The sequence below is a fragment of the Eulemur rufifrons genome, chromosome 21 (assembly GCF_041146395.1).
Source record: "Eulemur rufifrons isolate Redbay chromosome 21, OSU_ERuf_1, whole genome shotgun sequence".
NCBI lineage: Eukaryota > Metazoa > Chordata > Mammalia > Primates > Lemuridae > Eulemur > Eulemur rufifrons.
The window spans coordinates 6,270,887-6,285,086 of record NC_091003.1 but is presented as its reverse complement, the minus strand read 5'-3'; the positions used below and the strand labels follow the sequence as shown (position 1 = coordinate 6,285,086).

At 47.1% G+C, this 14,200-nt stretch overlaps 1 protein-coding gene across 7 annotated transcripts in view; it reads right to left on the bottom strand.

Moving 5' to 3' along the window:
- The window catches only part of CAMKK2 (calcium/calmodulin dependent protein kinase kinase 2), a 49,559-nt gene that overhangs the window by 14,138 nt on the left and 21,221 nt on the right, over window positions 1-14,200 (bottom strand). For all 7 annotated transcript variants that reach the window (XM_069497344.1, XM_069497348.1, XM_069497347.1 and 4 more), the window contains exons 5-11: window positions 13,975-14,026; window positions 10,812-10,945; window positions 8,258-8,294; window positions 3,556-3,577; window positions 3,320-3,408; window positions 1,987-2,186; window positions 1,335-1,388 (exon numbers count right to left, since the gene is read on the bottom strand). In XM_069497344.1, coding sequence (XP_069353445.1) covers window positions 1,335-1,388; window positions 1,987-2,186; window positions 3,320-3,408; window positions 3,556-3,577; window positions 8,258-8,294; window positions 10,812-10,945; window positions 13,975-14,026 — 588 coding nt within the window. The remainder of the gene's footprint in view (window positions 1-1,334; window positions 1,389-1,986; window positions 2,187-3,319; window positions 3,409-3,555; window positions 3,578-8,257; window positions 8,295-10,811; window positions 10,946-13,974; window positions 14,027-14,200) is intronic.

Here is a 14,200-nt window from a genome sequence, read left to right as displayed (position 1 = left end):
ATCTGGTCCACTCTTGTCCAAGGAAAATTATTTCATTAAGAGCAGTGACTTGAGACAGAAGTTTGGTTTGCACAGGTGTATCCATTTGACAGAACTCATCAATAAAATACTTACATTGCATTATATGTAAGTTTCCCCCAAGGGAAAAAAATGGACCAGAAACAAATATTGAGCTCTAGCTAATGACTGCATTCTAAAGCATTTGGAAGGAAGAGTAAAGATACTGGCAACTTACTCTGAAATGCACTAAAAAAATCAAGTGGATTGAAGGAAGTATAGACATGTGATAAAGTAAGTACAGTAAAGTATTAATGGCAGAATCCAGGTGGTGGGTATGTGGGTGTTTACTATACAATTCTTTCAACTTAGCTGCATGATTGAAAAATTTTCCAATCAAATGTTGGGGCCAGGCCCGGTGGCTCACGCCTGTAATCCCAGCACTCTGGGAGGCCGAGGTGGCAAGATCACTTCAGCTCAGGAGTTTAAGACAAGCCTGAGTAAGAGCAAGCCCCAGTATCTACTGAAATAGAAAAATTATCCAGGCATTATGGCACATGACTGTAGTCCCAGGTACTTGGGAGGCAGAGGCAAGAGGATTGCATGAGCCCAGGACTTTGAGGTTGCAATGAGCTACAATGACTACAATGATGCCACTGCATTCTACCCAGGGTGACAGGGCAAGACTAAAAAAAAAAAAAAACCACAAATGTTGGAGGGAGATAGTAATTAACTCCTTTTGTCTTCATGGGACCAGTTTCTGAAGCTTTCCTCAACAGGAGCACAAGCTCAGGAGAGAGAAAAATCCATGCTTTTATTGGTCACATTAATCAAACTGAACTTCAGAGTGAAAAAGAGAAGCCTCTATCGATAATAACAAAACAATAGCGAAAAAGACAAAACAGCTCTTCCTAAATCAATAATACCAAATAGATTTTAATTTCCATTCCAATTCTATCCCTCTGACAATAGCTCCTAGGAACACTCTGGTGAAATGAACATCAAAGCAGTGTCAGGCTCAGGAGGAAAGAGTGCAGTTATTGATAAGTGATGTCTGTCTGGGGCTCAGGAGTAGAGAGATGGCACATTTGCTGCCCTTGCCCTGCATTCATCAACTATTGACAAACTCTAGAGCCTCTGCCAACCCCTCTGTTTGAACGGATCATTTTTTCACAGATAGGATTCTCGTACATTTAGGAAGCCATCCTTTTTCACATTCTCATCTAGCTGTGGAAACAAAATAACTTCTAAATGAATAAGGACTGTCTCCCTGCCAAGGGTGACAATAAGGGGGCCACCCAGCAGCACCCAGGAGACAGGACACCCCACCAGGTTACCTGGCCAAAGACAAAGCAGTACAGTGTCACGCCCATGGCCCAAACATCCAAGGCCTGCAAGGGAAAGAGAGCTTAATGTGAGGGGACAAACAGCGGTGACGGGTGCTGCCACTGCTTCTGTTTGTCCAGCACCCAACCCCGCAGCGTTCCTTGAGGGAACCACCCCTCCTTGACTTTCTGTCCACGGCACCCGGATGCAGCAGATCCAGAGCCTCTGGGATGGGCACGTGACCCAGGCCTGGCCAATGAGAGTACCACTTGCCCCACCCATAGTGATTGGTTGAATGATGGGCACATGACCCCTGCTGGGCCAATCAGAGCCAACCCCAGGGTTTTCGCGGGAGCTGTGCAGAAGAGGGACCGTTGTGGCTACAGAGGTTGGCAAATGACGGCGAGTAGCCTGGAGCTGTTGGTGCCTGACCCACCAGTGGAGGAAACCGATTCAGGAAAAATAGAACTGAAAGATGGAGAGAGATGGTTTCTATTCGAGTCCCTGGATCTAGCCAAGCCCGAAGCCAAACGCAGCCCACTCCTCAGCTATTTCCCGTTGGATTCACTATTACAAGCCCATTTGAGTTGGATTTTTGCCACTTACAACCCAAAGGACCTTAACACAGGCAGAGGCCAGCGGCTCAGGCAGGCCCAAATCTACCTTCCCCGAGAAGATCTTGCGGGTCTCCGAGAGTGACTCGGGCGCCATGAAGGCAGGCGTGCCCACGGTGTTAGAGAGGAGGGCGTCGCTGCCCTTGAACTCATTGCTCACACCGAAGTCCGCGATCTTAATGTGCCCGTCCTCTCCGACCAGGAGGTTGGAAGGTTTGATGTCCCGGTGGATGATCTTCTGGTAGTGTACTGGGAGAGAGTGGGGAAGAAAACCCTATGAGGATCTCCATGTGGCCACATGACCTGGAGACACAGGCATGGCATCCTCTGGTGCCTCATCTCCCACGGCCCCAGGCCTTGCCTAACCTTCCCCTCCCCAAACCTGTTGGGCACCCACATGCTCTGAAAATAAGAGGAAAAGAGTACCTGCAAGAAAGAACTCCTTAACCCCATTCTCAAAAATGAAGCGTGAAACACTGACTGCCAAAAGCAATTCATAATCACCTATTATTTATTAAGTCACAGGTGACAGTGCATGGAAAGTTTTTGTTGAGCCTGGCTCCCAGCTAGGAGCCTTGAGATTGGTGACAGGCAGAGTTTCATTTACCAACAGCCAATGCTCAAAGTGTTTACCAAACCAACAATGACCAGAGTGGGTTGATTTGAAGTGTGAACCACAAAGCAGAATTAGGGACTTTGCTAACTGTCCCTGCCTGGATGTCAGCAGGACATGGCAGACGACATTCCTGTGGTGATGATGATAATATCACTTTCTGGGGTGATGATGATAATATCAATAAAAGCAGCAGCAGCTCCCTCTGTTGAGCACCCAGTCATGGGCATAGCCCTGGGTTAAGAGTTTCACATTTATCCCAGTTAAACTTCACAACAAGCCTATGTGATAGACTGGCCAAAACATTTAACAGCCAGAGGCAGAAGGGACACCTGCCAATCAGAATCACTGATGTGTACTGGCTGATCTAAGCCCTGGTGAGAGATACGTTATTCCCATTTTACAGATGAGGAAACTAAGGCTTCAGGAGGTTAACAGGACCCTGATCTCTGGGTTGCTGGGAGGAAAAAGAGACAAGGCAAGTAGAGCCCCTAACAGGGCCCGGTACACATAGAAAGCACTGGATAAATGGTCACTACTGCCATTGCTCTTCATTTCTCTGAGGGCAGGAAGAAGGGTTTTCTGCTCACCAGGGGATGGCCCCAGAATGGCTCTCTGCTGCTATCCCCAACTCTACATTTCACACAATTCTGTTTCCCACCCACCTCCTTGTGCTCCGAGAAGGAAATAAGACACTTTCCATTCCCCACCCACCAGCGCGGAATGCTAAGATCCGCTAGGGGAGAGTCTTCCCGCAGGCCCCACTTACAGTACTCGATGCCTTTGATCAGATCCTGAAAGTAGAAACGGGCCTGGTCTTCGGAGAGCGGTTTGAGGGTGGGCACTTCCATCACAGGCCTGAAAGGTCAACACCCGCGTGAAAAGGCAAACCAGACCCACCCGGCCCTTGTCCTCTCTCACGAGCGGAGCCCAGCGCCACCTCACACAGCTCTGCAGCTCAAGAAGCTTCTGGCATCACACCGGCTAGGAAGATGGGACACTCACCCTTGGTTGACCAGTTCAAACACTGCAGGGAAGAGAAGGGTAAATTTTTAGTGGTAAACAGGGAATCCTGCCCACTCACAGTCCTCCCACCTCCCAGCCACATCCAGAAGCACCAAGAAGCACGGAAACTAACATTGGGGCTGGAGAGAGAAACAGTACACTGAACGAAAGCTGGCCAAGGTCTTGCTTTGCTAAGTTCCCATCAGGAGGCAAAGAAGCAGAGACCATAGTCTGGCTTTACTTCTCGTGCTCAAAATGGCCAAGGATCCACTGGCCAAAGAAAACAAGGCAGGGGAGGAAGGAGGTGGCAGGTGGTGGAGTGGCCGGCTCATGGGCCCCTTCTCATTCCCTACTGGTACCTGGAGACTCCAGGGATATGACTGATGCTAAACTGTGTCCACTCGTCATACCCAGGCCCTCAGGTACCTTATGCCAGAGAATGGGTCTGAGGGGACACAACCCAAATGTCAATTTTCTGAGGCCCAAAGAAGTAGCCATATTAATGGGGCAAAAATATAGTTAGATAGTTAGGTAGAATGAACAATATTTGAAAGCACAACAAAGCGACCATAATCAACAATAAGTTAGGGTATACTTTACTTTTAGACTTTTTTTTTGAGACAGAGTCTGTCTCTGTTGTCCGGGCTACAGTGCCGTGGCATCAACCTAGCTCACAGCAACCTCAAACTCCTGGGCTCAAGCAATCCTCCTGCCTCAGCTTCCTGAGTACCTGGGACTACAGAAGGCTGAGGACTACTGCCCGGCTAATATTTTCCATGTATATTTTTAGTTGTCCAGATAATTTCTATTTTTAGAGACGGGGTCTCGCTCTTGCTCAGGCTAGTCTCGAACTCCTGACCTTGAGCAATCTTCTTGCCTTGGCCTCCCAGAGTGCTAGGATTACAGGCGTAAGCCACCACGCCCAGCCTAGGGTATAGTTTAAAATAACTAAAAGAGTGGAACTGGAATGTTTCTAACACAAAGAAATGATAAATGCCTGAAGTGATGGATACCCCAATTACCCTGATTTGATTAATCCATATTGTATGCCTGTATCAAAACATTACATGTATCCTATAAAGATATAACTATTATGTACCCATAATTAAAAAACAAATTAAAAAACCCAAAAAAGTGTGTATAGGTGGTTTCCTATGGTGAGTATAATTGAAAAAAAAAGTGAAAGAGGCCCAAAAATTTAAAAAAAATTCAAAGAAGTAGCCATAGGGAATCTTCAAAACACTAGGAAAGTTTCGATCCAAGAAACCACAAGAACACGTTTCAACAACCCCTTCTGCATTCTCTAAGTGGTAAGGCCGTGCCAGGCTATAGACCAAGTGTTGTTGGATAACATGGTTCCAATAATTCAACCCTTTTGATCAGCTGGGCCTCTGACGCTTTCCCGTAACTCTCCATCTAAACCAAGACTCAAGGTGTGGGTGGGAATCTCCTCAAAGGTCACCTTATCCTGTCCCCAAACCTTTGTGATCCACATTCACACACAAATGCTGCACACCACGCCAGTTTCTTCCCAACCCTGTGGTTATGGGAAACTACCCATCCAAACACCAAGTATTACATAAACTGTGTTCAGGCAATGCACAGGGTTTTTTTTGGTTGGGGTTTATTTTTTTTCATTTGTACAAATCAAGGTGAAATTTACGTAACATAAAATTAACCATTTTAAAGTACATAATTCAGTGGCACTTAGCAAATTCATAATGTGCAACCACCACGACTATGTAGTTCCAGAACACTCTCATTGCCCCAAAGGAAACCCTGTACCCATTAGCAGTCACTTCCCATTCTTCCCTCCCTCCAGCCCCTGGACATCACCAATTTGCTTTCTGTCTCTATAGATTTCCCTATTCTGGACATTTCATATAAATAGAATTGTGCGATATTCAGCCTTTTGTGTCTGACTTCTCTGACTTAACATAATGTTTTCGTGCTTCATTCTTTTTAATGGCTTAATTCCATTGTATGGACAGACCATGTTTTGTTTATCCATTCATCTGTTAATGGGCATTTGGACTGTTTCTACTGTTTGGCTGTGTGAACAGTGCTGTGGTGAACATTCATGTACAAGTATTCACGTATTAATACAAGTATTTGTGTGAATATCTGTTTTCAATTCTTTGGGGTATATACACACCTAGGAGTGAAAATACAGGGTCATGGAGTATAGTTATTTAATTTTGCTCTCCTGGGACAAACATAACTGGGAATGTGAAGCTGTACTTTAGGAAGTGAAAAACTGGGACAGTGGATTTCGAAATCCAATGGAGAATGACTTTGGAGTTGTTTGTCGTTCTGGAATCATCTATCCACAATGGGGTGAGCGTGTGATAGAAACTAAAGGGTTGTTTCAAGCTCTCCGGGGGCTGGAGCGGCCAAGGGGAGAAGAGAAGATCCTCAGACATAAACAAGGCTTAAAGGTTCTGATGAGAACAAGAACTTAACTCCCCCAGACTCCTCCCTGCCTTCGGGATCATTAACCAGCGCTGGGCAGACCCAACTTAGGGCAGATTTGCCCTTGCTTCAGGCTGTGGTTGGAAACAAATGCCATTCCGAAGGCACCGCTTTCACAGACACCAGAACACTGGCCCCCTCAGCTTCGGCCTTTCCTGCCTTGGCTATTTAAGTCTTAACTTGCAAGCTTCAGGAATTTCGGCACCTTCCTCCCACCCATCCAAGCGCCATGCATCCGTCAGCATGAGAGAAGCTGGCCTGTTGGAACAGGTCTATTCTCAGTCACCAACCGTTCTGTTGGGGCTGAGCAGTGGGTGGGAATTTTTTAACCCCTAGGAAGACAGATGGAGTTTTCTACCCTTGGAGGGTCAGGCCTGCGGTCGCAAGACCCTTCCTGATACCCAACGTGCTACCCTGTCTGTCTTGGGCTCACACAGCTGTGGCTGGAAAGTAAAAAATGGCCATGTCAGGATTTTCAAAACCACTGGAATCACAAACCTGAAGTCAGCACGGCTCCTATCTGCAACTGCCACCTCAAGGAATGAAAAAACTGTCCACGAAGCTGCCTGGCTCAAGCAGATTAGGAAACTCCTCCTTGAAGCGTGGGCCATGCTCTCGTTATGTTCGTTCTACTTCTCAGAGCAGAACCCTCTAATGGCTTCCACCTCCCTCAGAGTCAAAGCCAAACTCTTACAAAGGTAAGACACTGGTCCCCACTGTCCTGCCCAGATGTCACCTCAGGGAGACATTCTCTGAGGAGCCACTCTGTTTCCCAATTCCCTACCCCAAAACACCAGTCCTCGTTCCTCTTACCCTGCTCAGGTTGTTTTTGTCTTTTTAGAGTATTGTCACTTTCAAAACCTACACATAATACTTACTGGAGTGCCCTGAGGACAAGGAGCTTAGAATTTTGATCTTGGATGAACCTAGAGCAGGGTCTGACAAATTGTCCTATTTGTTGAATGAACAAACCACCTCCTCAGAAACAGCCCAGGGCCATTTGGAATTGGGTCTGGGCCCCGGAGTGAGAGGATTATGCTAAGGATGCCATTCTGGGCCAAAACAACTTTTTTACATTTTGTGATTTCTGCTGTATTTCCCCAAACTTCACTCATTTGCCTACCATGTTTATAATTTGGCCATATGTATATACCAAAAAAATTATTATTTATGTTTCTCTTGAAATTGACTCAATTTTTAATTTTTTTTTTTTTTTTAAGACACGGTCTCACTCTGTTGCCGGGCTAGAGTGCAGTGGCATCATAATAGCTCACTGCAACCTCAGATTCCTGGGCTCAAGCAATCCTCCTACCTCAGCCTCCTGAGTAGCTGGGACTACAGACATGTACCACAACACGTGGCTAATTTTTTCTATTTTTAGTAGAGACGGGGTCTTGCTCTTGCTCAGGGTGGTCTTGAGCTCCTAAGCTCAATCGATCCTCCTGCCTCAGGCTCCCAGGTTGCCAGGATTACAGGCATCAGCCACTGAGCCCAGCCTCAATTTTTAATTTTTCAGCCTTGTCCTAAGTGACAAATATCCATGAAATCATGAGTGTAAGGTGCTAGTCATAGTTTTTTCTATACAATGTTAAACTAAATCTAGGCCACGCACGGTGGCTCACGCCTATAATCCTAGCACTCTGGGAGGCTGAGGCGGGCAGATTGAGCTCAGGAGTTCGAGACCAGCCTGAGCAAGAGCGAGACCCTGTCTCTACTAAAAATAGACAGAAATTATCTGGACAACTAAAAATATATATAGAAAAAATTAGCCAGGCATGGTAGCACATGCCTGTAGTCCCAGCTACTCGGGAGGCTGAGGCAGGAAGATCCCTTAAGCCCAGGAGTTTGAGGTTGCTGTGAGCTAGGCTGATGCCACAGCACTCTAGCCTGGGCAACAGACACTGTGTTTTAAAAAAAAAAATGTTAAACTAAATCTAAAAAAAAATTTTGTTAATGTTTTCTATGTACCACTTAAAATGGTACCCAGCATACAGCAGGTGGTCAACAAATATTTGCAAATGAATGAATAGGAGATCCGGATAAAGAAAGTTCCAGCAAGAACTCTTTCACCTCCTGCTTCCAACCAGGGGTGCAGCCTTCTGTGGAGTCCAGCTGGACCCGGAAAGGGGGAGCTGTCTTTGGTGGGAGGTGCCAGGGGAAAGGGCTGCCTCCCTCCTGGGCACTGGCAGGTGCTGCGGCCTGAGCAAGGCTGGCAGAAGGGCTCTCTTACCCATGTACAGATGGTCCTCATTGGGGTCGTCCAGCACCTGTGGGCACAGCACACGGACAGGCCAGCCAGGGGGCGGGAGGAAAGGAAGAGAGAGAACAGATATGAGCACAAAGCAGCATCCACATGACTGTGTTTGCCAACAGGAGGGCTGTACTTCACACTGCTTTTCCTAGCTGAGATAGAGGGCACAGGAAAACATCCCCATGTGGAAAATAAGCACCTTCTGGCCCTATCCTCCAAGGTCTGACACACCCAGAAAGGAGGTTACAAATGGAAGGGGGCAAAATTCTCCCTGAGAAATGCCTCACACTTGAATAAGAATCCAGCCCATTTCCTAGGAGAAAACAGACTGGTCTTCAGAGTGAAAATTCATGTCCTATGTGGGCTCAAGTGACTCCACCATGAAGCATCCCCATTGTCCACTGCCCCAGCAGGAAATGATGTCTCCCTGACTGGAACTGCCACAGCACCGTTTCTTTCTCTCCAAAGGACAGATGGCAGGCTATATTCACCTTGGTTGCCTCAGTGATATCCCATACAGGGCTGGGCACATACTAGGTGCTCAGGAAACACCTGATGAATGAACAAATGATGTGCTGGCAAAGAGTCTTATTGAGTGAACAGCCCAGATGCCAAAGGGCAGTGGGGAGACAGGAGATCCCACCAGGACCCAGGGCCACTTGCTAACCAAACGCCACTGGGCTTCCTCTAAGATGGCCGACTCCAGCATCAGTGAGTCGAGATCGTGAAACTCAGCATGACAGATGGAGATGAATTGCAGCTGCCACCTCTCTTATTTGGGAAGAAACAAAAGCAGGATCCTTGGCTAGATTGGTCCTCCCACCTTTTCCCACATCAAATCGCCTTTCCAAGCCACCTAAGATCAACAAAACAACACACCCTGAGAAAGGGGATGCACCCTAGGCTGAGCTGGGACAAACCGCCTGAAGCCCTGAGCTGTGCCCTGCAAAGAAGTCAGACCCAGGACCCTGCCCACCTGATGGGCCCCAGGCAAGGTGGCAGCAAACCTTCCCATCTACCAAAGGCAGGGATGTACTCCTCCAAATAGAGGCCTCCAGCCCTTTGCACATGCTGTTCCTCCCCCTGCAGTGCCCTTCCCTGTCTTCCCCATTCGGGGAACAACCAGGGCCCTCTCAAACACCACTTCCTCTGAGAAGCCTCTCCCAGCCCTTCAGGCTGAGCTGGCTGCTCCCACTCCGTACCCCCACGGCACTTTGAATGTCCAACACGGTACTTTATCACACGCTATTTTTACAAGTCCTTCTTATCTAAACCCGAGGTGCTCCAAACATGATGTGGGGACTTCTGGGGGTCCCCAAGCAGCTTTCAGAAAGTTCACATGGTTAAAACTATTTTCACTTTAAAATCAAGACAACATTTTCCCTCTTCACTCACATCTTCTGCTAGTCTATGGGGGTTTTCCAGAAACCACAATGCTTGTGATATCACAACAGGTTGAATGCAGAAGCAGATATGAGGATCCAGATGTCTTCTACTAAGCCAAACATTAACCAAAAAACATTTGCAAGAATGGAAAACTACGCCAGTCTTCTATTTTCAGAAAAAGTTATGCTTCATAAAAATATTTATGTTAACACGTAATAACCTTATCATTGTTTTAAAATGGAATAATAGTTTTAAAAGTTCTCAGTTTTAAATTCCAATGTGGTAAATATTAATAAATATAACATATAAGCAAAAGTGCTTTGATGTCTTCAAATAATTTTAAGAGAAAAAAGGGGTCCTGAGACTGAAAAGTGTGAGAACTGCTGATCTAGAGTAGGGATTGGCAAACCACAGCCTGTGGGCCAAAGCCAGCCGTCTGCTTGTTTTTATAAATAAAGTTGTATTGGAAAATGGCCACACCCATTTGTTTACATAATCTGTGTTGTTGTTTTTGCACTACAACTACCCATAGGTGTGGTATAATAGAAAGAGAACCCACTTCAAAGAGACAGAATGGGCCAAGCACAGGGGTTCATCCCTGTAGTCCGAGCTACTCGGGAGGCCAAGGCAGGAGGATTGCTTGAGTCTAGGAGTTTAAGACCAGCCTGGGCAACATAGTAAGATGCTATCTCTACAAAAAAAATTTTTAAAAATTAGTCAGCAGGGTGGCGAGTGCCTATAATCCCAGCTATTGAGGAGGCTGAGGCAAGAGGATAGCTCAAGCCCAGGAGTTTGAGGTTGCTGTGAGCTATCATGACACCACTGCACTCTAGTCTGGATGACAGAGCATGACCCTCTCTCAAAAAAGAAAAAAAACAGAGAGATCGAAATGAGATGAAGCCTCAGTATTCCTTTAAGCCTCAATTTCTCTGTCTGTAAAAGGGGGGTGATAGTCTTAGGTAGAAGGGAAGTGACATAAAAAACAGTGGCAAAGGAGCCCAGAGCAAGAACTACCACTCAGCCCTGCAGTGACCTGTTCGCTGTGACCTGGCTCTCCCAGGAAACCAGCGGTGCAGTGTCTGGGAATTAACAAAGCCGGGGCTGGACTGAGCACCTCCCTCCCTCCCCCATGTCGTCCCACCCTCACCTCCACCAGCTTCACCACGTTGGGGTGGTCCAGCTTCTTGAGGATGGCGATTTCCTGGTACACCTGCTCAATGGGGCCCCTGGGCTGGATGCAGCCCCCAGGGGCTGGCCGGGTGCCTCGGGGTGGGGGGCGACCTGGAGGAGACACAGATGGACCCAGGGTCAGGGCAAAGAGACTCTCCTCTGCCCAGGACAGCTGCAGGTGGGATAACCAAAAGGGGGAGGGTCGCAGCAGGACTGGAGTGGCTGATGCCACCAGGGGATATAACCACCTTCTCCTCCACTGCTAGAAATCAGTGAGGCCGGAGCTCTGACCCCCTTTGCAGCCTTTCTGTTAATCCCCTCTGTCCTGTCACATACCCCAGTCTGCAGTGAGAGGCCGGAGGCCACTAAGGTAACTGGGGTCTAGCTCAGCAATCTCAACATCCCAGGGCTAATCACTTTCCCCTCTCTGGGGCTCACCTTTTCTACTCCATAAAATGGCCATAAACATTATCCCTCATCTCCTTAACTCATGGGAACAGCACACATGTAAAATGAAGCCAGCGAGAGGAAAAGAAAGCAAGTGTCAGTGAGAGAAAAACAAAAGACTATGCCAGGAAGGAGAGACACTCAGGTCACCGATTTGTCCGGCAGTGAATGGCAGTGACAAAGCCACAAGGTTGGAGAGGACAATAATCAAAACACATATGATGTCACATATTCTATGTAAGGGCTCTAAGTGTGATTGACGGAACGGAATGTAGACGTGATGAGCTTTGGAAAAGGCAAGGTGACAGCGCAGGTGTCAGAAGTGGGATGTTCAAAGGAGAGGGGAGGGCGCTCACAGCCACATCTAACAAAGAGAGGAGGTGGGAGACGCTCGCTACGCCAGCTGGAACAAGGAGGAAATCACAAATGTGTAACAATAGAGGAGCTAAACATCACGGTACCATTTTATTGTCTGGCTGGGGAAAGGAAGGGGCTATAGCTGGGAATATTTGCACCTCCTCAAAATTCCTATGTGAAAACCTAATCTCCAATGTGATGGGATAAGGAGGTGGAACTTCTGGGAGATGATTAGGTCATGAGGGTGGAGCCCTCATAAACTGGATTAGTGCTGTTATAAAAGAGGTCCCAGAGAGTTGCCTAGCCTCTCTGCCATGGGAGGACACAGTGAGGGGCCATGACCCAGCCTCCAGAACTGTGAAAAATAAACGTCTGTTGGTTAAGCCACCTGGTCTATGGTTGTTTCATTAAAGCACAGCACTTGTTATTTTGTTAAGATAGGAAGTAAGGAGTAGCTCAAGCAAGCGAAATTCTCATCTGTCACTGGAGGCGGTCACAAGCAGATGTTAGAATTGATAAATTAGGATGGGCATGGTAGTTCATGCCTGTAATCCCAGCACTTTTGGAGGCCAACACAGGAGCAGTTTGAGGCCAAGAATTTGAGACTAGCCTTATAGGGGGCAACATAGGGAGACCTTATCCCTACAAAAAAATAGAAAAATTAGCCAGGTGTGGTGCCTCGTGCCTGTGGTCCCAGCTACTCGGGAGGCTGAGGCAGGAGGATCGCTTAAGCCCAGGAGTTTGAGGTTGCAGTGAGCTATGATCAGGTCATTGCACTCCAGCCTGGGAGACAGAGTAAGACCCTGTCTCAAAAAAAAAAAAAAAAAATTATGGTAAATCAATAAATAGCAACACAAGGCACAGGGACGTTATCTGGCTCAGAGTTCAGATAAGCAGGATAAACCGGGTCCTAGTGTTAGGATGGGGGTTGTTTTTTCTCATCTAATTTCTCTTTTTGGCTGGAGCTGACGCTGTGCGCAGCACTGCTGACAGGGAGCTTACGTTGGAGCAGCCTCTGATAAGCTCACCTGCAGGTCTGTCTCTGACCACACACGGTAATCACCAGCAGCTGAAAGAGCTGAAAGTGAGGGCTGCCTGTAGGGAAAAGGGAAGACTAGAACAGAAACTGCCGTTCCCATCACGTGCCCTCCTGCTCTTTGGCTTTTTTTTTTTTTTTTTTTTTTGATAGATATAATTCAAATACCTCGTGGTATTTAAATTTTTTTAATTCACCATTTTAAAATGTATATTTCAGTGGTCTTGAAGGTTGTGCAACCACCACCAGTACCTAATTCCAGAATATTTTCATTGCTCCTCCCCGAAAAAAGCCCCACACCTGTCAGCAGTCACCCCTCATTCCCCCTCTGCCAGCCCCTGGCGACCACTGATCTACTTTCTATCTCTATGGATTGGCCTCTTCTGGGTATTTCATATAAATGGAATCACATAATATGTGGTGTTCTGTGTCTGGCTTCTTTCACTTAGCACAATGTTTTCGAGATTCATCCATGTTGGAGCATGAATCAGTATTTCATTCTTTTTATGGCTGAATAATATTCCATTAGGTGCACATACATTTTGTTTATTCCTTCATCTGATGATGGACAGTTAGGTTGTTTCCACCTTTGTGGTTATTGTGAATGGTGCTGCTATGAACATTCATGTACAAGCTTTCATGCGAATGTGTATTTTCAGTTCTCTTGGGGATACACCTAAGAGTGAAATTGCTGAGTCATGTAGTAACCCCATGTTTAACTTTTTGAGGAACTGCCAGATTATTTTCCTCTGTTGAATTTTTTGACTTGATACCTGTATTACTTTATTTTTTTTATTTATTTTTTTTTTTTGAGACAGAGTCTCACTCTGTTGCCCAGGCTAGAGTGAGTGCCGTGGCGTCAGCCTAGCTCACAGCAACCTCAAACTCCTGAGCTCAAGCAATCCTCCTGTCTCAGCCTCCCGATTAGCTGGGACTACAGGCATGCACCACCATGCCCGGCTAATTTTTTCTATATATATTTTTAGCTGTCCATATAATTTCTTTCTATTTTTAGTAGAGATGGGGTCTCACTCTTGCTCAGGCTGGTCTCGAACTCCTGACCTCGAGTGATCCACCCACCTCGGCCTCCCAGAGTGCTAGGATTACAGGCGTGAGCCACCGCGCCCGGCCTACTTTAATAATATTTTTAAACGAAAATAAATAAAGAACTTTAGGAGGAGGCTCAGCGCTGTTTTCGGGGGGAAGCCCTGAGTGGGATGGGGTGCCCACCCAGGGTGCTCCGCAGGGGAGACCGCTGGGTGGGCCCCTGCACCTAAGAACAAAGGCCCACAAAACTCACGTGGAAAGCCGGCCTGTCGGATCAGCTTCTTTTTAGACAGCACCTTCATCGCCTGCAGGAAAAGAGACCCCATGTCCTGGTTAAAGCGGGGAGAAGGAAGAAGGAAGGATGGCAAAGGGTGGGTTCCCGCCACTCCAAGGCCTGCCCGAGCTCCTGGTCCCCTGGCAGCCTCGGGGCAATGTGGTGACCCCGGCAGGCACTACAGGCAGCCACTGCATTGTGTGGA